Source organism: Neovison vison, chromosome 6, assembly GCF_020171115.1.
Source record: "Neovison vison isolate M4711 chromosome 6, ASM_NN_V1, whole genome shotgun sequence".
NCBI classification, from domain to species: Eukaryota; Metazoa; Chordata; class Mammalia; order Carnivora; family Mustelidae; genus Neogale; species Neogale vison.
This window is the reverse complement of record NC_058096.1, coordinates 161,311,259-161,335,263: the sequence shown is the minus strand read 5'-3', so window position 1 is coordinate 161,335,263 and position 24,005 is coordinate 161,311,259. Positions and strand designations below refer to the sequence as shown.

The window sequence follows — 24,005 nt, the reverse complement described above, 5'->3', positions numbered from 1 at the left end:
GACAGACAGACAGATAAATAGATAAAACAACCCGTACTCAGAGCTCTCTTAAAACATTCCAGCTTCTCTGGCCTCTGAGGGGCTGACAGGGGTCGACTGTGGGGCCGCTAGTGACTTCTGATTCCTGATCCATGAGACCACTGTTGGGTTTTTCAGGGGTTTTCGCTGTTTTTATGAGAGGCCAGAAAGGAAGAAAAAGCCCATTTCCCTCTCTAGGAGAGAAAACTTGGAAAAGTCAGAGGCTCTAGGCAAGGATCAGGCCAGGGGAGGCCCCTTCAGACTATTCCTTCCAGCAGAGCAGACTGAATTTTTTTTAAGATTTTTTTTTTTTTTTTAAATTTGACAGAGAGAGATCACAAGTAGGCAGAGATGCAGGCAGGGAGAGCAGGGGTGGGGGGTGGGGCAACAGGCTCCCTGCCAAGCAGAGAGCCCAATGCTGGGCTCTATCCCATGACCCTGAGATAATGACCTGAGCCGAAGGCGGAGGCTCAACCCCCTGAGCCACCCAGTTGCCCCCAGACTGAATTTTTTAACAGGCAGAAATCAGAAAATCAAAGAACCATTCCTAAAATGACTAGAGGCCGTTTACTGAGCCACTTTTTCTAGGGTTGTTAGGGAAGCACTCCTTAACACCGCCCTACGGGGCGAGCCTTCTTTCATGTTATAGATGTGGAAGCTGATGTCCAGAGAGGGCAAGCAGCCTGCACACAGCCACACAGCCAGGAAGTGGCAGAGCTGGGATTTGAACTCAAGAGTGTCTGGTTCCAAAGCTCAAGACTTTCCCATGAACTCATCCTTCTTCCTTTCCCACACTGTCGGGGAGGGCTGGACTCAGGATCTCCATGTGGTGTGGTAGCAGCCCTGCATAGACTTCCTTAACCTTCACTGACCTGGTGCTTCAGAAATGCCGGGCACTGCTCCCAGAGCTTTACAAGTATTACCCAAGTAAGCTTCCAAAAAGGCCTTTGAAGTTCCCGTTATTATGATTCCATTTTACAAAGAAGGAAACTGTAGCAAGAGAGGAGAGTAAGTTTCCCAAAGTTACACAGGAAGTAGCGCACTTGGGACTTGGACCCGGGTAATTGGGTTCTGAAACCTGTGTGTTTCCTATCTTCCCTGAAGCCAGCTCCAGGAAGAGAGGGCAGACAAGTGGATGCATCATATACAAATTAGGAAGAAAGCAGAGTGGGACACCGCCCCCCAAAAAACCTGTCTCTTGCCCATTTTGAGTGAAGAGAGTCTCACTGAGAGTCATGCCTGGGCAATGTCTTCACTGGGCCCTTCCCACGGGGACACCCAGCACTGCCTTCCCAGGGAGCCCTTTCCCACAGGGACAGCGGGAATCCCATCCAAGCAGGCTCCTTGGTCCTACTACTGACTGTAGCAACAGGAGCCATGCGGTCCAAGGACTGGAGCGAGGCTTCTTTCTTTATATAATATATAAATAAGATATATATATTCTTTCTTTTTATCTCCTACCATTCCTGCCCATCTGCAGCCTCGGAAAGCCTTAACGGAGCTAGAGGCCCCCGAAGATCTGATCTGCCCCCACCTGCAGATGGGGTAATCCTAACTCAAGACTGCTGTCCACCCAGCCTTTCGCCCGACGTGGGTCAGGCATGAGGAGCCATACCTCGTGGCTTCTCACTGCTGTGGTACTTTCCCATCCCAGCAGCATTTCGGCTGTTGCCTGGGTCACCTTGCCATATCTCCCAGACTGTTCCCTTACCATCATTCCGTGCTAATGAAAGCCACAGTACTTAATGGGCAATAGAAAACTGAGTTTCTCAACCTGGAAAATGTGCCAGTTTCAGACATGGAAATCTAGTCATCTTAGTGCTTTCCTACTGGGTTGGAATCTAGACAGGAAAGCAAGAACAGAAAGCTCTGTAAGAAATCACAGCCTTTGCTTCTAAGCAGAGGTACCCCAGCTTGGTGGACGGGGTATCAAGAATGAAAACAGTGGGCTTTCAACTCATAAAAATGCGTGTCTGATCATCAAGAAAAACCAGAGGAACCTAGGCAGAGGAAACGTCTCCAAGATCACTGGCCTGGAGCCCTCAAAAATTAATGTCATGAGTGACTGAAAGGCTTGAGGAGTGTCCTTAATTAAAGAGGACCTATGAAAGGCACGCCTGGGTGGCTCAGTGAGTTAAGCTTCTGCCTTCGGCTCAGGTAGTGATCCCAGGGTCCGGGTCCTGGTCCTGGTCCTGGGATCGAGCCCCGCATTGGGTTTCCTGCTCAGCGGAGAGTCTGCTTCCCCCTCCCCTCTCTGCCTACTTGTGATCTCTGTCAGTCAAATAAATAAATAAAATCTTCAAAAAAAAAAAAAAAAAAAAAAAAAAGGGGACCTATGACAACCAAATGCAGTACAGGATCCTGGAGGAGATTCTGGACAGAGAGGGAAAAGGTCAATAAAGGGCATTGTGGGGGTAACTGAGAAAATTTAAATATGGATTGTGTATTACTAAATAAAATCATCATATTGATGTTAAATTTCTTGGGAGCTGTAATTCCATTTTGTTGCATAGTGAATGGCCCTGTTCTTAGAGATACAGGCTGAGGCATTCAGTAGTGAAGTATCATTGTGTCTGCAACTTCATCTCAAAAGTTCACTAGGCAGATAGTTAAACAGACAACTGGAGGTATGTGTGTGCTGAAGAGAGAGGGGGAAGCATGCTAAACCAAATGTTAGCCAGTGTTAATTGTCAGATCTTGGACATAAGGGTGTTCATTAAACAGCTTTTTCATTTTTTTCTACTTAAATGTTTAATCTTTCTTAAAATAAAAGGGGTGTAGGTGAAATTTTAGAAATGCAACTCATAAAGCCTTCTAGAGAATAAATAGCAAATAAAGGCCCTTCCCCAGAATAACACAGGCCACACACTGTAATATACATGGTCTTTCAGGGGACTCACAAGCACTAAGGCCTTCTATGGAGCACCCAGGAGCACAGGGTCTGAGAACTGACACTTCCCTGATGAAAGACCCCTGGACCACCTCCTCATACAAACCACTCTCCCTCCAGCACCTGACACTCTGCAGTGTGACAGAGACCCTCTTTCCTGGTATTATTTATCTGGAATGTGCCCCTTATGATCCAGTCACCTGCAGCAGTCTCCTGCCCCCCACATCAGACCACCTGAGACATTCTCCAGGAAGCCTTGTTTAAATTCTTGGGTCCTTGTCTCCATCCTCTATTTGGACCACTTGAGGCTAGGACTTTGTGCTCTGAACTTGACTCCCCACCCCACCCCCATACTTGGCAGTTTCTCTTGCTCAGAGCGGGTGTCTTGGAGTTTAGAAATCAGATTGACAGGACCCACAATGAGTGTTTTACACTATGCCAAAGGGAGAAATAGGTATTAATGACTTTCAGCCAATGAACGTATTTCCCTGGCCCAATTATGGTATTAAACCTTGCCTCAGACTTTTAGGTGTTTCAGGATTGGTTGTGGAGATGACACAAACACCCTGAGCAGTTAGCTAAAGTAGTATTTGTTTTCACTATTTCTCAAAATTCAGATTCAGGAGACTAATAAACCTCAAAAGAGGATAAAAAAATGTTATCCACCTTTTCCCTTAACCCGCAAATAAAGGAGACTAAATTAAATAACATAGAATGTATAAAATTAAATTTAAATAATGGGCTAAAGAGTAATTAAAACACGGAATTAATAAAATACAATGAGTAAATTAGTAAAATGAAATGAATGTGAATAATAAACCAAAGAAAAGAACGGAATGGAATAAACTTAATAAAATTAAGGAAATAAAGTAAAATAAAACTAAAAAAGAAACTAAATGAAAAACCAAATAAATATAAGAAAGTAAAAAAAAAAGGAAATTAATCAGATAAACACCACAATCATTGAAGGAAACTGTGTTCGGTAGGATCCCGTTCGGCCGCCCTCATCTTCGGGCTCCCCGGTGTCGGCCAGAGGTAAAGCTCGGCTTCGGGAAATGCGGGGTCTTCTCGGGTGGGGCGTGGCTTTGGAGCCGGGGAACGCGGTTACGCCGCGTGGGGGAGAAGGGGCCCTCCGGGTGTGACCGCATCCCCGCTCTTCTGGAGCTCGCTCGCCGTGGTGACCGCGTCGCCGGTAGGTGGCACCCTGGGCCCCGAGGATCGAGTCCGCCTGGCGCTGGCTCCGGGACGGCGTCTGCGCCGGGTGCTCCCGTGCTGCGGGACCCCGGCCTCCTCTCCAACGGGTGGGCTGTGTCCCCTCCGTAAAAACACACGCACGCACACACACACATGCAGCCCACCCCGCCCCGCGGGGTCTCTACCTGAGGTTTCTCGGCTGCTCACTCTAAGGAGGAAACGCGAAATGGAGCCCTCGCAAAGCGTCACAGGGAACACTGGGCTCCTGCCGCAAGGGCACAGATGTAAATGCTTCATCCAACGCCTTCGTCTTCCTCGATGGACTAAGTTGTTTTATATGAAATGACTGAAAGTGCTAAATAAAATGAATATTGGAGTAGAAAAAAAAAAATGTTAACCTGCCTGGTGGCAAGGAAAAGGATATAAGGATATTCGTTCAGAAAGTTCCAGAAGAGCTACCTGTAGCCTGACTGGGGGATTAGGGGGTGACAGAGGACATTTGCAGGGGGCCTTTCCAGCAGTCCCAGAAGTCTTCGGCCCAGCCGTGCTGGGGGGAGGGAAGGGATGGGGGTGGGGACGGGAACAAGGGGCCGCTCACATGCAAATGCAGCTGTGACAATCCGGCTGGGCGCCTCCGCGCCTCCGGGAGGCCAAAGCTGGAACAAAGCATTAGCATTTTCTACATGTGAAAAGCCCGCATTCCTGGGCGGGGAGGCCGCGAGGGCGCCGGCCCCCCTCCCCATTCACACTCCAGACCACACAGAGAGCCTCTCGCGCCAAATGCTCGAAGGTTCGCTTCAGCTTTTCTTTTGACCCGAGCGATGCATACGAAATGTAGATATTTCCCTAAACGCCGGCTTTGACATTTAATGCGATCCTAAGTAGTCTGAAATGTGGACGGGATTAGGAGGAGGCTTGGGGCCCACAGGGACACTTGGCCAAATCCTCCTAAATCCTCCAGGACAATTGTTTGTCACCACACGGATCCCCTTTGCCCCAAATGAGGGGGCTAATGAACTTCGCTACCTCCTCCCGTGGCACCCCCACTCATACCAGAGCCTGTATTTCTGCCTTGCTCTTCCTGGGGAGAAAGAGAAGCCAAATGTGTAAATTGCTTGCTTTGTGTATGCCTGGGTTTGCTTACTCTAGTCTGGGCCAGCTGAATTTCACCACTAACCCACCCATCCCCGGCCACTATTTAAATCTCACTTGATAAGGCTCAGGAGGTCAAGGATGCTGAGGCCCTGTGAACCTTGGGGGTTATGTTAATAGGCCACCCCCACCTTGAAAGAAGTGGGTCTTTTGACACCGCCAGGCCTAAAAAGAAAAACATCACCAAAAATTCTGTTCAGTGGACTTTGTTCATCTAGCACAATCCACACACTGTATAATGTACAGCCCTGTCTTCAAAGTACTCACAGTCCCATAGCAGGAAGAAAATCGCTGACAAAAAACAGAACATCCAGTCTGGCTGAAGATTTGTTACTATGGGGCCCAACAAAAAAGCTCACCAGCCCAGAACACACCCCAGGTAACATGGCTGGCATGAATGAAGAGCTGGGGTGTAGGAGAAATGAATCTCCTGGGGGTTAGGCTGTGGACAGGTAGTGTGGGATGGCTAGGATGTTGACATGTTGAAACTGGAAGAGGAATATCTAGGGAATGGGAAATGGAGACTCCTTGGGGCGATGGCAGAGAATCATTTGGGTGACACCTGGGGTGTAAGGGAGAGGTCAACAGAACTGGGGAGAGCCAACGAGGCTCTCCCCAAAAGACCTTCAGGTCTTCTTGGACCCTGGGCAGCACTCAGCACTGCCCTGTAGGTAGTTACCGGCTCTGCTGAGGAGGGATGTGAGGCAGTGATATTTGGGAGCTCTTCTCACTGGAGGGTAAGGGCCTGGGCAAGGTTGGAAAGAATGGGATGAGAGGGGCGCCTGGGTGGCTCAGTTGTTAAGCCTCTGGCTTTGGCTCAGGTCTTGATTTCAGGGTCCCTGGGATTGAGCCCCACATCAGGCTCCCTGCTCAGTGGGAAGCCTGCTTCTCCCTCTCCCACTCCCCCTGCTTGTATTCCCTCTCTTGCTGTCAAATAAATAAAATCTTAAAAAAAAAAAAAAAGAATGGGATGGGAACACAAATACTACACCTCAGATAATGGTATTAAAACCAAGACAACAGGCTCCAAATAGAGTCACTTGTGCTAAGCCCCTCATCACCAAAGTGAGCCTCAACCTACTTAGTTTTGTGTTTCCTGAAATGGAATCTTAAACCAGTTAATCAGGAATCTGCCTGATAGATCCCTAGCATCCCTAAAATACTTTGCAATAACTTTTTTTGCCAGCATAACTTCCTTGTTTCTATTTCCTTCTGGCATTAAGTTTTTCATTTTGTACAGCTCCTTGGAGTTTATCTTTTAACTTTAAAAAAGATTATCTTTTAATATTGGACATATCCAAAGTGAAGATAGTTTACCTAAAGAGCCCTCCTGCTCCTACCAGCCACCTGCAGAGCTATGTTAATAATGGGATAATATATAACGTTTCCTTAATAAAGCAGAAAACTGTTTCTACTTTGATATCCTATATTGCACAGTGAAAATCATGGAGCTCCATTTGGAAGTTCAAGGCACTTCCAAAAATAACAAGGGTCAGGCCCTTAAAACCTCATTCCAGCCCTGTGAGGAGGTACTATTAGTATCCTCATTTTACAGATGGGAAGACTGAAGCACAAAGAAGCAAAACAACTTATTCCAGATCAGACTTGTCCTAGTATGTGAGAGAACAAAGATTTGAAGCCAGTCAGAGTCTGGCGTTGGGTCCATGAAGTCATTAGTCTCTTTTATCCAGAAGGCTTCCAAGAAGGGGAATGGATGGAAGATTCAGAGGGGTGACAGTCATGGGAGGAAGTGTGAAGGATGGCTGGGCTGAGCAGGGTGTAGGCACCAGGAAGGGCATGTGAACTCACTGGTATTGAAAGTCCATCAGGTGCACTTTGCAATCCTCTCACTGGGTGCTGAGGAAAGGCCCCCTCATTTTGCAAATTGGTTAAAAACCTTAAGAGATCGGGGCGCCTGGGTGGCTCAGTGGGTTAAGCCGCTGCCTTCGGCTCGGGTCATGATCTCAGGGTCCTGGGATCGAGTCCCGCATCGGGATCTCTGCTCGGCAGGGAGCCTGCTTCCTCCTCCCTCTCTCTGCCTGCCTCTCTGCCTACTTGTAATCTCTCTCTGTCAAATAAATAAATAAAATCTTTATAAAAAAAAACCAAAAACCTTAAGAGATCAAGTCATTGGTTTGGTCATTTGGGTTGAGTAAGGGGCAGAGCTAACTATTAGACAGTGGAGTATGAGTGGTGAAAATATCAGGGTATGTTGTTGTGAAAGGATGACACGGTAACAGACTGGCGGATGGTGTGTGGTGTCCATGCACAGGCAGGCGGAAGTGGGCTAGGATGCCTATCACGGACTTGGCAGTGTGGAGCTCAGCAGGAGGCCGTCCTATGACATGAGGGCCAGGGGCATAATGCTCCAGCTCTTCTGAGGGTGAGTGCCTTACAGTTTGGGGAACATTTACAATCACATTCTCATCAGGTCTGTAAATTTCTCCCTTTTTGAAGCTGAATGCATAGTGGAGCTTGAATAGAAGCTGATGAGGCTCTTCTCAAAATTTGCCACCTGAAGGGCACCTAGCTGGCTCTGTCAGTAGAGTGCATGACTCTTGATCTCAGACTTGTGAGTTCGAGCCCCATGTTGGGTGTAGAGATTATTTAAAAGTAAGATCTTGGGGCACCTGGGTGGCTTAGTTGGTTAAGCATCTGCTTCAACTCAGGTCATGATCCTAGGGTCCTGGGATCAAGTTCCATGTCGGGCTCTCTGCTCATTGATATCATGAACCCATTGTTTACTCCTAGCAGCCAAATGTATTTTTTTTTTTTTAAAGATTTTATTTATTTATTTGACAGAGAGAAATCACAAGTAGATGGAGAGGCAGGCAGAGAGAGAGAGAGAGGGAAGCAGGCTCCCTGCTGAGCAGAGAGCCCAATGCGGGACTCGATCCCAGGACCCTGAGATCATGACCTGAGCCGAAGGCAGCGGCTTAACCCACTGAGCCACCCAGGTGCCCTATTTTTTTTTTTTAAGATTATATTTATTTGACAGAGAGAGATCACAGGTAGGCAGAGAGGCAGGCAGAGAGAGAAGCGTGGGGGGGGGTGGGAAGCAGGCTCCCTGCTGAGCAGAGAGCCTTCCGTGGGGCTCGATCCCAGGACTCTGGGATCATGACCTGAGCTGAAGGCAGAGGCTTAACAGCTGAGCCACCCAGGTGCCCCAAATGCATTTTTTTTTTTTAATTTATTTGGGAGAAAGCATGCCAGTGAGTGGGGGTGGGGTGGGGAGAAAAGGGAGTTGGGGGAGAGCGTCCCAAGCAGACTGTGTGTGGAGACTGTGTGTGGAGGGCTCTGTGTGGAGCCCAATGTGGGGCTTGATTCCATGGCCCTGAGATTATGACCTGAGCCTAAGCCAAGAGTCAGAAGCTTAACCAACTGCACCACGCAGGTGCCCCAAATGTATTCTTATTTAACACAGCGACGTGGGGCCTGACCGGCCTCATAGCTGTTCCTACTTTCCCAGAAACTAACCAGCAAACAAGGAAAGTTCTCATTTCTTAAGATTTCTCCAAAGATGTCTTGTCCTCAAGTAAAATGCCTTTTCCTACTTCACACTACCAAGACCCTGTGGACTCATTCTCCAAAAAATGTCCAGACCAAGCAATTCTGTTACCACCCTATAGCATATGAGTGGGTCCCACCATGCTGCTGCTTGTCTGGATGTGGGAAACCAAAGGCTACAGACTTGAACCAACATCAGTGAAGCTTAAGCACCCTCCTCTCATCTGGAAATGGTTTTGAGAGGCCCATGGAAGCTAGGGCACTGTTTTCAGTATCTACCTGGAAAGAATTTAGACTGTAAAGACAAATTTTAAGAGCAGTGTGGCTCTTTATTTTTATTTTTAAAAGATTTTATTTGACAGAGATCACAAGTAGGCAGAGAAGCAGGCAGAAAGAGAGAGGGGGGAAGCAGGCTTCCTGCTGAGCAGAGAGCCTGATTTGGGGCTCGATCCCAGGACTCTAGGTTTATGACCTGAGCTGAAGGCAGAAGCTTTAACCCACTGAGCCACCCAGGCGCCCCAAGAGCAGTGTGGCTCTTAAAAGAACAGAACCCCTCTGTGCCAACCCATCCCAGTGTTTAATTGGAAAAAGAGGGCACATGGGTGGCTCGGTTGGTTAAGTGTCTTCGACTTGGGTCATGATCTCAGGGCCTGGGATCCAGCCCCGCACTGGGCTCCCTGGTCAGTGGGGAGTCGGCTTCTACTCTCCCTCCGCCTGCTCTCTCTACTTGTGCTTTGTCTGTCAAACAAATAAAATCTTAAAAAAAAAAAAAAGAAGAAGAAAGGGGCGCCTGGGTGGCTCAGTGGGTTAAGCCGCTGCCTTTGGCTCAGGTCATGATCTCAGGGTCCTGGGATCGAGTCCCGCATCGGGCTCTCTGCTCAGCAGGGAGCCTGCTTCCCTCTATCTCTCCGTCTACTTGTGATCTTAAGGGAAAAAAAAGAAGAAAGGACACCTGGATGGCTCAGTCCTTAAGTCTGCCTTAGTCTCAGGTCATGATCCCAGGGTCCTGGGGTCGAGTCCCACATCAGCCTGCTTCTCCCTCTCCCTCTACTTGCTGCTCCCTCTACTTGTACTCTGTCAAATAAATAAATAAAACCTTTAAAAAAGTGGAAAAAGAAACTCACCCCTTCTCTGAGTCCTTTATGTGCAATTTCTGTTACATCACAAATACCCTGTTCTAGTAGATAATCCCTATCTAAAGTGATTGCAGCAACAGAGTAAGATCAAGTTTTGGATAAATTAAATGCTTTGTTATCAAACACTTTCCTCTCCAGGTGTGTAAGTGAGGAAGCATCAGAGTCAGCAGGTGTGTCGTACTTCCCTATCTGAACTTGGTTTCCAAACCAGGGAACTGAAGAGATGTAGACAGCAAGGGGCACTTCTAAATAGCAAGCTTTAAGCTTTGATGAACCTACCAAAGTCACTAATTTTTCTTTCTTTCCTTTCTTAAAGATTTATTTACAGGTGCCTGGGTGGCTCAGTTGGTTAAGCATATGCCTTCCACTCTGGTCATGATCCTGGGGTCCTGGGATCAAGCCCTACATTGCGCTCCCTGCTTTGCAGGGAGCCCGCTTCTCCATTTGCCTCTGTACCCCTCCTCATGCTCTCTCCCCAATAAATAAACAAACAAGTAAATAAATAAATAAAATCCTTTAAAAAAATGAAATGAAATTTATCTGTGAGTGAGAACCTCAAGTAGATTCCCTGCTGAACACAGGTCCTGACCTCAAGACCATCATGACCTGAGCTTGGAAACCCAATCAAGTGAACCAGGTGCCCCACATTTTTTTCTAAAAATTTTATTTTTGGCGGTACCTGAGTGGCTCAGTTGGTTAAGTGTCTGCCTTTGGATTAGGTCATGATCCCAGAGTCATAGGACTAGGCCCTGTGTGAAGCTCCCTGCTCACCAGGAGTCTGCTTCTCCCTCTCCCACTGCCCCTCCCCCCAACTCATGCTCTCTCCCTAATAAATAAAATCTTAAAAAAAAAAAAAAAGATTTTATTTTTTAAGGAATCTGTACACCCAATGTGGGGCCTGAACTGAAAACCCTGAGATCGAGTTGTATGCTCCTTCAACTGAGCTAGCCAGGTGCCCTGACCCAATTTTTTTAAAGAACGTCTGTATTATGGCTTTTCCTTCCTGAAGTAAATATATCAACCCTCTGGACAAATTTTGGCCATGTTAATCCCATAACATAGATCTGTCTCTTCGAAAGAAGCTTTTTTTTTTAAAAATTCTTTAAGAAATCTCTATATCCAACACGGGGCTCAAAGTCACAACCCTGAGGTCAAGAGTCATGTGTTCTACTCACTGAGTCAGCCAACCACCCAGGAATGAAGCAATTTTAAAATTTTTGTTTACATCTGCAAAGGCGTTAGCAATGAACCTTGAGCTTCTTGCTAACAGACTCTAGAACAATTGCCTCTGCCTAGCGGTACAGAAGAAGCATGATCAGTGCCTGAAACTGGTTTATAATCTTGAAGCAAGTGACTCTTATCGGACCAGTCATCTCTTCTTAAGCCAATGTTACTGGCCCTATGGGTTCTATTATACATTTTCTGGTCCTTTTAGTCTTAACTAGGCAGAAAACACATCAACCTCCCCTCCTCTCTGCCCTCAAATCAGCTTCTGGATTGGCTACTCATTTACTGCTGACAGGTGTCTCAGGTTTTAAAACTTTAACCTCAGATCTAAAATTGTCCAACAGTTGTGAGAAAGACAAAATGTATTTATTATACAAGACTGTTTTGATAAGACCATGTTTTAATTGCCTATGACATGGATACATCACATAATGGCGCAAAATGTAAGATTAAAGAAAAACAGATGAAAATGAGTTTGTGAATCCTTAATTTTAAGTAAGCTTCTGGCAAAAACAAAACAAAACAAAAAACCCCAAAAAGCCAGGGATTAGAATCATTTCAAAATTATGTCCAAAACTAGCACCTTTCACCCTTTGTTTTTATTCATTTTGCTGTGATACAACTAAAAAGGCCCATAAATACTCCCCTGGGTCTCAAGTAACAGTTTTCCAAGAGCAAAAATGTCACTTTCTCTGGGCAGTGAAAGCTGGCATTTGGATGGGCTGGATCGGGTGTACAGGCTGGAACACTGGCTTCTTTCTCATCTCAGACAGTGTTTTCACTGCAGGGAGCAGCTGATTCCTTTTGATGATCTGTAAGGCCAGCTGGGTATTACCTACAAAAACACTTACCATTAAAAAAAAGCATAAACAATACCACCATGTAAAAAGCATGCCATTAACATCATGCAAAGGAAGTAAAAGATGGTCTGGGAGAGCAGTGATCTGCAACATTTGCTGTACACTGGGGCCCCCCATGTCTCCATCCTATCCCCAGAAATTCTGATTTAAGAGACTCTGGGTGTGACCTGGGCAAAGGGATTTTTTTTTTTTTTAATATTTCATTTATTTATTTGACAGAGAGATCACAAGTAGACAGAGAGGCAGGCAGAGAGAGAGAAGCAAGCTCCCTGCTGAGCAGAGAGCCCGATGCAGGACTCGATCCCAGGACCCTGAGATCATGACCTGAGCCGAAAGCAGCGGCTTAACCACTGAGCCACCCAGGTGCCTGTGGGCAAAGAGATTTTTAAAAGCCCTAAGGTTTTTCTAAGGTATAACCCAGCTTGCATGGAAGAAGGCCACTAGGACCAATGCTATGTTTTTTTCCTAGAAGAACTTGATGGGTAATATCTTCAAGGAAGGCAAAGTTTCAAATTTGAAGAGATAAATCAGACACCCAAAACCCTGGGCTCTTTGAAGGGATACGGTCCTTTTTTTTATTAAACTTCTATTTAAGTAAACTCTATACCCAACGTGGGCCTCAAACTCACAACCCCAAGATCAAGATTGCATGCTCCTCCAACTGAGCCGGCCATCTCTGAAGGGATACAGTCCTATCTGGAGAGAAGAATTACTTACCATTTTGCAGTTCAAGGTAGACTGCCAGTAAGATGGCTTCAGGGGGCACCTCTTTAGGATGTATCATCGAAGCCGCCTTTGCTCAAAACAAAAGATACCCATGAAAAACCAACAGTTTAGGACACAAACTCCAAGTAATGCTGGGGGTGGGGAGGAAGCCTGCTCATTCCCACGGGACCTGCTAGCAACTACTCTCATTCCATTCATATGTCCCTCAGCTACCTATGCTCTCATCCCCACAGACTAAACCAGACATATAATTTTTCATTAAAGGATTCACTATTTTCCCTTACCAAATTGAGTTTTTAGAGAGGAAAGCTTTTCACCTACTTGGGATTCTTCTTCCATGTCTTGGCTCTATTTGGCTTTGAGATGGGTGACCAGATACTCCTGATTGTGCACTCTAGTCATTGGTCCAGGTCTGTTGGTGGCTATTCACCACAGACATGGTTGCATTTACATTCTAATCTGCATGTCCATTTGTTTGCCTAAGTAACAACTCAGTATTGTAGGTCCCAAGTTCTCAATGTCAGCAGTAAGAATTCAAATTTAAGAAATTGGTAGTAGAGAAAAAAAAACCACTGAGCATGTTCAATGTCCCCATTTTTATGGACTGAACCAGTACAATTTTGTCAAATAAAATAATTTAACTGTTTAAGCAACATGCTATTCTTTCCTGGATCTGAGAGTCACTTCTCCAGCTAGCAGTCTCTCTCTGACCTAGCCCTGAGAAAGGAAGCCTGGCCTGCTCTGGTCAATCTTTTTCCCTCAGTCTGGGCTTCTTTGGGCGGCAGTCTTTTCCTCACACCGTACTACCGACTTGTATTCCCCCATCCAGTTTCAGGTGGTCTGGTTTCCAGGATGCTCTGCTTCTTCCCTTCATCTTATCAGAAAGTATACTTGTATAAACATTTACTGACCAGAAAGTGTGGGTAAGACAGGGTCTCATTTTGATAATAAACAGGCATGCACACAACTAATAATAATCCAAACAAATTAACCCAAATGCTAGGGAGAGAACAGAGTGAATGCACTGTAAATATGAAGAGAGAAAAATGTTTCTTTTGAATGGAGAGCTTCAGGGCATGGGGGACCTGCCTCAGTCCTTGCAGGGTGGATATTTGGTAAGAAGAAAGTGGGGAGAAAGGCCTAGTAGGCTGAGCTGTGAAGATGGGAGACGTCTGGGGGACCAGAAGCTTGCACAAGGTCAGTTCCTGGCAGCCTCAGGAGAGATCTCGAATGAGCAGGGACTCTCTCGTCCACGGCACACCCTAAGTTCTTCATGAACGAAGGAAGGAGGCTTTTATTCCTCTCACCACATCACAGAGGTCTAACAACTCAGTTCAGAAAATGAGATTTTTACACTTCTAGGCCAAGCTTCATACAGGCAAGATAATCTTTACAACATTTTTGGGTATTAAAATCTCCATTTTGGGGTGCCTGGGTGGCTCAGTGGGTTAAGCCGCTGCCTTCGGCTCAGGTCATGATCTCAGGGTCCTGGGATCGAGTCCCGCATCGGGCTCTCTGCTCAGCAGGGAGCCTGCTTCCTCCTCTCTCTCTCTCTGCCTGCCTCTCTGCCTACTTGTGATCTCTCTCTGTCAAATAAATAAAAATAAAATCTTTAAAAAAAAATAAAAATAAAAAAAAATAAAACCTCCATTTTGCCTCCAAGTGGCTGGTTAACACAGGTCACTTATTGTTCTTTACGCTGACCACAGTGTGCAGCTTTCTCTAAAACACAGGAATTCACAACAGCAACTTTATGAGACTGGCTGTTCAGAATGGCTAGTGGTGGGCAGGCAACCTCAGAAATATCTCCATGGAGCCCTTTCCAACTCTTTATATCACTGTCTTGCCCTCCCAGGCACGGTGGGCCTCCCAATTAACAAAAATCCAGCCACTGGATTAACCTAAAAACCAAGGGATCAAAACAAACAAAACCCCCTTCAGACCCTGAGCCAGGCCTGAGCCCATCTGTCTCTCCCAGAGTGGCAGCCTCCATGGCCACCTGCTGTACGAGAACCTGAGTCAGATCATGCATACTGCAACATTAGATCGGAAGTCCTGCTGGCTGTAGTCAACTCCTTCCCAATCAAGTGTATGACTCAACTTGTGAGATAATAGCAAATATGTTTCCCCGGATAGTCGACCACTTACATTTCTGATTTTGGATCAGAAGTGCCAAACAGATGCCACTAAGTTAACTAAATATCACCAGTGGTTATTTTCCACATGGTAAGATTCTTCACGGCTCTACATGACAAGATGGTCTTCAGAGGAAGAACATTTCCAGAAGCCAACAAATCTCTTGAGAATAGCTTTAATTTCAATTTCCGCTACTCTGAAAAGCATATCGGGATGTTGACTCTCTCCTGTGCTGCTGGTGATTATACAATTGAGCTGCTGGCGATTATACAATTTGGCACATATTACAACTTCCATATTAAAGTCTTAAAATTCTGCATACCCTCCGACCTTGCAATTCCCTTTATAGGCAGGGTTGCATCATGCCTACCTATTTTTACTGTCTCATTCCCATGGCTTACCAAGAAGTGCTCATATGCTTGCTGAATTAATATCGCTTTCCGAGTCTATGATACAGCCTCTGAAATTGCTACTGGTGAAACCTGGCCACCAGGTCCCCTACTGTAGGTAAGGGTCCATGTCCATGACTGGTCCAGGGATGGCCAAGAAACCTAAAGACGCTCAATCAGAATCTTCCCTGAGACCTACTGATGAAGCATCATTTCAGTGGTAAAATTCAGAGACATATTTTAGTCATATTTAGCCAGTCACTTCATTTAGTGTATGTGGAATTTCTTTGGCACCAGCTGTCTTCTTAGGTCTCCTGTTCCAGTGCTCCAGCAACACAGTACTTATCCTGCTGCCCCATAACCAATATTGCTGGTTTCTCATATGTCCTTCCAGAGCTCTCATATGCACATACACAATTATAAAGCAACTGTTTTAAATCTTGGTCTTTCACTTAGTAGGTCTTAGATATCATTTTAGTACACAGAGTTTATAGCTACAGTATGTTCAGCTGTATGGATACACTATTATTTAAGTGATCCCTCATTTAGATAGTTTCCAATCTGCTTTTTTTTTTTTTTTTAAGATTTTATTTATTTATTTGACAGAGAGAGAGAGATCACAAGTAGGCAGAGAGGCAGGAAGAGAGAGGAGGAAGCAGGCTTCCTGTTGAGCAGAGAGCCCGACGTAGGGCTCAATCCCAGGACCCTGAGACCATGACCAGAGCTGAAGGCAGAGACTTAACCCACTGAGCCACCCAGGCACCCCTCCAATCTTCTGAAATTTTATTTATTAAAACCATTGGGAAAAACCCTCCATTAAGTGCCTAGGTTCACTTGTAATAGCTGATCAGTTGTTTACCTTATAAGAATATTTTTAAGCTTGGGAAAGTAATACTCCAATTTTTAACAAACTGACCAGAGCCCCAAACAAAATAACAAAACCCAGAAACTCCAAATCCTTGCTTTAGAAGAGGGTGTGGCCCCACCACCTCCAGCCTCACCTGGTGGAGACACTTCCGGGCTTTGTCGTATTCGCTCCTCAAGCAGTAGGCGCTGCCAAGATTAAACAGCATCACCGTCCTGGCAGAGGTGACCGAACTGGGGTAGCACTGAGGGGCCCGCTTCCCAGCTGGGGAAAAAGAGTGTGGACCCTGGTGAAGAGGCTGGGTCAAGAGCAAGGGGGCAACCCAATCTACCACCCCAGCAACTGCTCAGACTAAAGCACAGCGCTGCTTCTTAGGCTGACAAATAAAGGGCACAGAAGGCTTGAGTCTACATCTTTGGGATGCAAGCCAGGCTACTTTAAGTATTTACAGAACTTCTTACTCACTGGATTCCATTGCTTCATTTTCACCTTTGTCTGATCCTACAAAACATGAAAATAAACCTGAGGGGGAAGGACAACACAGTATATTTTCTAGAAACCTTATTTTGTTTATGAAATGAAAAATCTGGTATCAAAGCAATCTGTCACATTACAGTGTTTACTTTTCATATTGTGGAGGTTATATTAGAAGATACCCACCACCACCCCATTCCTGCGTAATAATCTTGAATAAAGTAAATACCAGTCTCACTTTCTTAAAAACTTAGGCATGATTTACAACTGACTTTTGAATGCTTATTTCTACTTTTCCCTGGACTGTAGAATCCCTTTAAGGAGAAAAATACAGTATGAGAATCAAAACAAATTTTTCTACTACCAGCCTTTCAAAAGTGAGAATTTATTTATTTCTTTAAAATAGTCTTTCTTGGGGCAGCTGGGTGGCTCAGTCAGTTCTCCCTCTCCCAGAGGCAGAGGGAGAAGCAGGCTCCCCGCTGAGCAAGGAGCCCGATGTGGGACTCGATCCCAGGATGCTGGGACCATGACCTGAGCCGAGGGCAGCTGCTTAACCAACTGAGCCACCCAGGCGTCCCAAAGGGCAGGGTGTCTGCCTTTAGCTCAGGTCATGATCCCAGAGTCCTGGGATTGGGCCCCGCATCAGCCTCCCTGCTCAATGGCGAGGCTGCTTCTCCCTCTGCCCCTCAATCTGGCTTGTGCTCTCACTCTCTCTTGCTGTCTCTCTCTGAATAATTAAAAATCTTTAAAAAACGGGGGGGGGGCGCCTGGGTGGCTCAGTGGGTTAAGCCTCTGCCTTTGGTTCAGGTCATGATCCCAGGGTCTTGGGATCGAGCCCCATGTTGGGCTCTCTGCTCAGCAGGGAGCCTGCTTCTCCCTCTCTCTCTGCCTGCCTCTCTGCCTACATGTGCCTACTTGTGATTTCTCTGTCAAATAAATAAATAAAAATCTTAAAAAAAAAAAGTCTTTTTTTTTTTTTTTTGGTGGTACGTAATCTCTACATGCAACGTGGTGTTTGAACTCATACCCTGAGATCAGAGTTGCCCTTCTGACTGAGCCAGCCAGGCGACCCTCTAATGTGAGCATTTAGACCATGTGATAATCAACTCTTAGGTCTATTCAGCCAAAATATGTACAGCCAAATATGTAGAGAGCCAACCTAAAACTTCTTTCCCTTTAAATTTCCACATATCCGAGAAGGCAGTGGAAATGATGACCAGTTCTGATCAAGTGTGTCCTCACTAACCTTGGTCCTGCTCATTTGAAGAAATCCCTAAGGAAACATCAGTGACATTCTCTGGGTTCAAGTGAGTAATGGCATCAGATATTCTGTCCAGAGAGATGAGGGCTTCTGCAGCATATAAATGGCCCAAAAACCTAAGATGAAAAGAACAGATTCCAAACTGAGAAGTAGGTCATCATCACAAAACACCCAATGTGTAACAAGATTCGGTGTACACATGCTTCACGTATTTCAAATCTTTGAATTGAAATAGAAGTTTACAAACGGATCAGTTAAAGGCCACTTAAATCTTATCTCTTTATATAAAAGTATCTTAAAATAAATAATAATTTTTATATCAGCTAAGCTGGAACAAATGGCACATTATCAATTAAGAAAAAAGTTCAGGGGGCGCCTGGGTGGCTCAGTGGGTTAAGCCGCTGCCTTCGGCTCGGGTCATGATCTCGGGGTCCTGGGATCGAGTCCCGCATCGGGCTCTCTGCTCAGCGGGGAGCCTGCTTCCTCCTCTCTCTCTGCCTGCCTATCTACCTGTGATCTCTCTCTGTTGAATAAATAAATAAAATCTTAAAAAAAAAAAAAAAAGAAAGAAAAAAGTTCAGAACTGGCAAATTTACTATTCTATTTACGCAGAAAATAACATTAGCATAAGAAGGGAATGTTCTAAAATAAGAGACAGGTCAAGAGATGAATCCTCCAGGCTCTGCTGCTGGAACAGTCAAGACATCAGAGTGCCAAATGACACTGAGAGATTTGGGTTAGATCAAATTTACTTTCTATCCCAAAGTTTCCTGCTTTTCAAATCATCTAGGACATATACGTATCCTCCTGGCTTCTAAGAGCCTGCTTCTTCCAGTCTTTTAAATACAGGTCGTTTTTCTCTATGATCACCTGATTGATTTTTCAAAACTAAAACTGGATTAGATATATTATACCCTTGTGGAAAAATCTTAATGACTTTTCCCTACCTGAAAACAGAACTTTCTTCAACTTAGAGTTCTCCAAATTTGGTGCCACTTTTCTATGTCCAGTCAATATTCCTACCCCCTCAAAAATTGCTCTGCTCCTACCAGCCAGTATCCTGGACAGGGCAAACCCGCTGTTCCCGCAGGGTCTGGCTTTCTTGGGCAAGCCTGGCCTCATCTCCACAAGTTAATGTCAATTCCTCCTTTAATTTTTAAGATTTCATTTTCAAGTAATCTCTACACTCAACATGTGGCTTGAAATCACAAAACTGATATCAACAATTGCATGCTTTACCAACTGAGCCAGTCAGCCACCTCTCTACTCCTCCTTTTAAATGGCCGGCTACATCTCACCTACTCTAGCTAGTCTGCCCACAAATGAATCTGTCCCCATTATCTTGAGTCCTCAAATTTTAGGCTTTTTTCAATATAACCTTTTTAGATATTTACACATAATAACTACTCAAGAGTTCTTTAACTCTTTATTAAGCAATTTCTTCTAATTGCCAGGGGCTGCAATGACCTTTCATTTTACTTCTCTACCAAATACCCTAACAGAAATGACAACTTTTAAAGAAATCAGTAACTTCAATTATATTTTGAAATATGAAAATTTAAAAATTTAATTAAAGTAGTATCTATTAGTATCTAGTAGATACTATCTAGTAGTATCTAGATAGTAGTAGCTATCACTACAAAACACAAACATATAAATTCAAAGAACTACTTCAAATCGTCTTCTGTGAATTCACTTAAAAAACATATTCCTTTTTTAGCCAAATGAAATGCTTCATGACACCCAAAGACAAAAAATCTTTGACCGGGTGTACAGAAAGCAAAAAGCTGTGGGGTAAATCTGCTGTGGTATGTGAGCTGCCAAATGCAAAATCACCTGCTTGTCTTTACTGGGAAGACAGTGGCCTTGTTAATAATTAAGAAACCAATACTTGGGAAAGAAAAAGAACTCAAGAATTACAAGACCAGTGCTCTAACCCCTGAGCTATGGAGCCTTCCCCTAAGAACTCAAGAATTAAAAAAAGAAATCGCCAGACACAGCTTGGCCAATCCCTCAAAAGTTGATAAAGTTAAAACCTTCCACCAAATGCCAAGAATCTACTTGGGATTTAACAGTGACCACAATGTCGACCAAAGGATTTGAAAAAGCAAGGAAGATTTGTGTTTCATTTTTGTAAAAAAAGGAAAGCAAACCAAACACTGCTCTCATAATGGCTACATGCACCACAGCCTGAGCGCCGAGTCCGGCAGTGGCAACAGCGAGGGCAGCGGCACTGGCTCTGGGCTGCTACTTCACCGAGTTGGGTGGTGGTACCCTCAGAGGCAACACCATGGCCTTGAACTAGAACTCGGGATCCCTCCAGGCCTGAATGTTAGACAAGGCTTTCTCAAAAAAGGGCAGGAGCTTTCTTTTTTTTTTTTTTTTAAAGATTTTATTTATTTATCAGAGAGAGAGAGGGAGAGCGAGCGAGCACAGGCAGACAGAATGGCAGGCAGAGGCAGAGGGAGAAGCAGGCTCCCCGCTGAGCAAGGAGCCCGATGTGGGACTCGATCCCAGGATGCTGGGACCATGACCTGAGCCGAGGGCAGCTGCTTAACCAACTGAGCCACCCAGGCGTCCCAAAGGGCAGGAGCTTTCTTATAGTTGACTGTGGCAAAGTCTCTTAAGTTACTGGATATTCTCTTAATTATCCTTTTTTTTTGGAGACACAGCGTATGTTTGGGAAACACTGGCCTGAAACAACCTTCATCAATGTTAATTTTAGATGCTTGAATAAAGTAGTAAGTTTTCTTTTTTTTTTTTTAAAGATTTTATTTATTTATTTGACAGAGAGAGATCACAGTAGACAGAGAGGCAGGCAGAGAGAGAGGAAGGGAAGCAGGCCCCCTGCTGAGCAGAGAGCCGGATCGGGACTGGATCCCAGGACCCTGAGATCATGACCTGAGCCGAAGGCAGCGGCTTAACCCACTGAGCCACCCAGGCGCCCCAGTAGTAAGTTTTCTTAAAGACAAAAATAAACATCAACAAAATTATTCCTCAGAGTATGATTTCCCAATTGCAAGCAGTGTACATTATAAACAAAGACCACAAAAAGACAAAAGTAATTGTATTTTGGAGATTATAGGTATATATCCACAGGATGAATGAAAAAACAACTGTCCTAACGATAAGCAGAGTATTTGTGGCTTTGAATGAAATTTTTAGCATGGCATCATACAAAGATTCAAAAAATGCTGCATCTCACTCAATATCCATGAAAGGAAAGAAGAGCTATTTAGCTAATTTTAGAATGACAATGACACTAATACTAAAGAGGCATTTGAAGAGTTTGAATAAAACTCATGTAGTCAGAATTCTTATGTCTATTTAAATTGCATTCCTTGGAGATTTATGATGCTGACTAAGTTCCTTTTTTTTGTTGGTCTTCCTCCTGAGGACTCCTCTTATTTTGGGGATCCCTTTGTGAAAATATGCTCCAGTCAGGGCTTGTAGCTGCCACTAGACAGTGCAAAGTTCCTGCCTACTAATACTCAGTGCAGCAAACACTACTTCCCTTAATCCTTGAGATACAGTTAAGGGAAAAGAACTACCAAATTAATGTTTCAGTCAGTTACTTTGTCTAGATAATATATCCCACTGGGGGAGTAAAGAGCCGCAATATGTACTATGAACTAATTGAAAACCTCCAAACAAAATAACCCTGGGACAGAGCAGGGGAAGTCACACTTACTTAAGCGATCCTGACAGCTTGGGCTGCTGAAGAAGTTTATCTGCGTGATTCAAAGCCATAAGGTTATCACCCAGAGCCAGAGCCACGTAAGCACTACAGGCAAGTATGGAGCATCTGAAACACAAAAGAGAAGGGCTGAAAACCTGAGTTACAAAATTGACAATGGCCGCATTTGTTAATTAAATAGGGAAGAACACCCTAATTATAGCTGTGACAATCTGGACACTAGGAAAGAAGAGAAGAAGGAAAAATAGTAATGGTTAAGAATTAGGATGATGTATAAAACTACCATCTGAGGCAGAGTGTAGCTATCTACCCAAACCATCTTTAGCTTCCATCCAAATGACTCCCATCTTCAACAAAATAACTGAAAGGAGTTAAAATATTTAGCCTGTAAAAAAATAATGTAGTTAATGGCCTAGTGAGAATTTATTTCCCATAGAACATTTAATATACAGAAATAAAGCTCCAGAAGCAGATACTATTCTTTCAAACTTGTTTCACTAAGAAACACAATTAACACACTAAAAAATCCATTTAGCTTACTGTAAAGTGTTATTCTCTGAATCTATTAAGAAGTTTATAGTTCTTGCTAAGCAACAGTATCAAGAGTAACTAAAAGAATTTCATTCATACACGTACTATTACCCTAAATGAATATTCAAGAAAGAAATTAGGCTGAATAAATACACATGAAGATAAGAACATTTAAGTTACATTGACTTTGCTAAGTTGCGTTGGGAAGCTAAATTTCTGTTTGGTTTTCTACTTAACAGGCAGCTCATTTAAAACAGGTCTAGCTAAAGACTTGACACTAATAGATCACTTGAATGTTAAACAACTGCTCCAAAAAGCAATCTTAAAATAAACCGCTGTCAAATAGAAATGAGGTCTGAACGGCCAACCGCAAATGACCCAACTTAGATATAGGGTTTTGAGTTATGTTTACAAATTACAGTACATATGTGTATCATTAAGTGCATTTGGGTTGTAATTTCAGTCTAAGGAAGAATGCAACCCCCACGGCCCTGCAGTTTTCTAAAAATCTGAAACCCCTTACTAGAAATGGCCTTTCTAAAAGTGCAGCTGGCAAACCCAGAAATAGCCTGCTGTTTCCTCTTCACTGGATGAGTCCTGGTTGTTGGAACCTTGGAAAATTACCCCACTAAAGGCAAAATAGTCCCTTCAGCTCCTCACAACACAGAAAAGGAGACTGGACCCAGAAGTGACACAAAGAAATTGAGATTTACGGCCGTAGGCTACAATGGTAGGGGCTGAAAGAGAGCCTAATGTGGTCCCTTGTTTTAAGAAGATAGAGCTTGAAATCCAAAGTCATTAAATATATTCTCTAGCTTAGAGTGAGTGATTAGAGTTAGGACCAACATTCAACACCATGGACTCCTAATTCACTGCCCTTCCCATCCTATCATATTGCTTTACTATTGGTTCACAAGACTACCTGAAAATGAAGTAGAAAGAAAAGATTACATTATGATTTTCCCAATGCATACATAACTATGCATACAAATGTAGGTATTTAAGCTTGTCTTTTTAAAAGGGAAGAAAACAGAATGTAATTCAAAGTTTAAGATTTTATTTTTTTTATTATTTATTTATTTATTTATTTATTTATTTGAGAGAGAGAGACAGTGAGAGAGAGCATGAGCGAGGAGAAGGTCAGAGGGAGAAGCAGACTCCCCATGGAGCTGGGAGCCTGATGTGGGACTCGATCCCGGGACTCCAGGATCAAGCCCTGAGCCGGAGGCAGTCATTTAACCAACTGCGCCACCCAGGCGTCCCGTAATTCAAAGTTTAAAAAAAATTTTTTTTTAAAGATTTTACTTATTTATTTATTTGACAGACAGAGATCACAAGTAGGCAGAGAGGCAGGCTGAGAGAGAGGAGGCAGGCTCTCTGCTGAGCAGAGAGCCTGATGCGGGGTTTGATCCTAGGAACCTAAGATCATGACCTGAACTGAAGGCAGAGGCTTAACCCCACTGAGCCACCCAGGTGCCCCTCAAAGTTTAAATTTTTAAAGAAGATTTTATTTGGGAGCTAAGCACAGCAAGCAAAAGAACACAAGCAGGGGGAGGGGCAGAGGGAGAGGGACAAGCAGACTTCCCACTGAGCAGGGGGCCTGATGTGGGGCTTGATCCTAGGACCCTGAGATCATGACCCAAGCCCAAGGCAATCACCCAACCCACTGAGCCACCCAAGCATCCCTCCAAAGTTTAAATTTTCTTACCGATCACATAATTTAAAATCTAAACCCTGTTCGCAGAACAGAGTAAGTACACACAAGTAATGTCCTCCTTAAAGGGATTTTTTTTTGACAAGCTTATGGTCAATATCCCCGTATTTCTAAAAGCCGTCTTTATGAGCCAGACTGTCTTGTGGCCACAGCCCCTGGCCGGGCGGCGGGGGTGAGGGGGTATCTTCTCTCTGATGGAAAAAGCAAGGGCCCAAAGAAGGGAAGCAC

The 24,005-nt window shown here is 44.4% G+C and overlaps 1 protein-coding gene across 3 annotated transcripts in view; it reads right to left on the bottom strand.

The window, feature by feature from the left end:
- Positions 1 to 11,504: 11,504 nt before the first annotated feature.
- The window catches only part of CNOT10 (CCR4-NOT transcription complex subunit 10), a 78,312-nt gene continuing 65,811 nt past the window's right edge, over positions 11,505 to 24,005 (bottom strand). For all 3 annotated transcript variants that reach the window (XM_044252758.1, XM_044252759.1, XM_044252760.1), the window contains exons 14-19: positions 21,527 to 21,640; positions 17,821 to 17,951; positions 16,566 to 16,601; positions 16,237 to 16,364; positions 12,702 to 12,777; positions 11,505 to 11,959 (exon numbers count right to left, since the gene is read on the bottom strand). In XM_044252758.1, the coding sequence (XP_044108693.1) occupies positions 11,808 to 11,959; positions 12,702 to 12,777; positions 16,237 to 16,364; positions 16,566 to 16,601; positions 17,821 to 17,951; positions 21,527 to 21,640 (637 nt within the window). In that variant the 3' untranslated portion in view covers positions 11,505 to 11,807. The remainder of the gene's footprint in view (positions 11,960 to 12,701; positions 12,778 to 16,236; positions 16,365 to 16,565; positions 16,602 to 17,820; positions 17,952 to 21,526; positions 21,641 to 24,005) is intronic.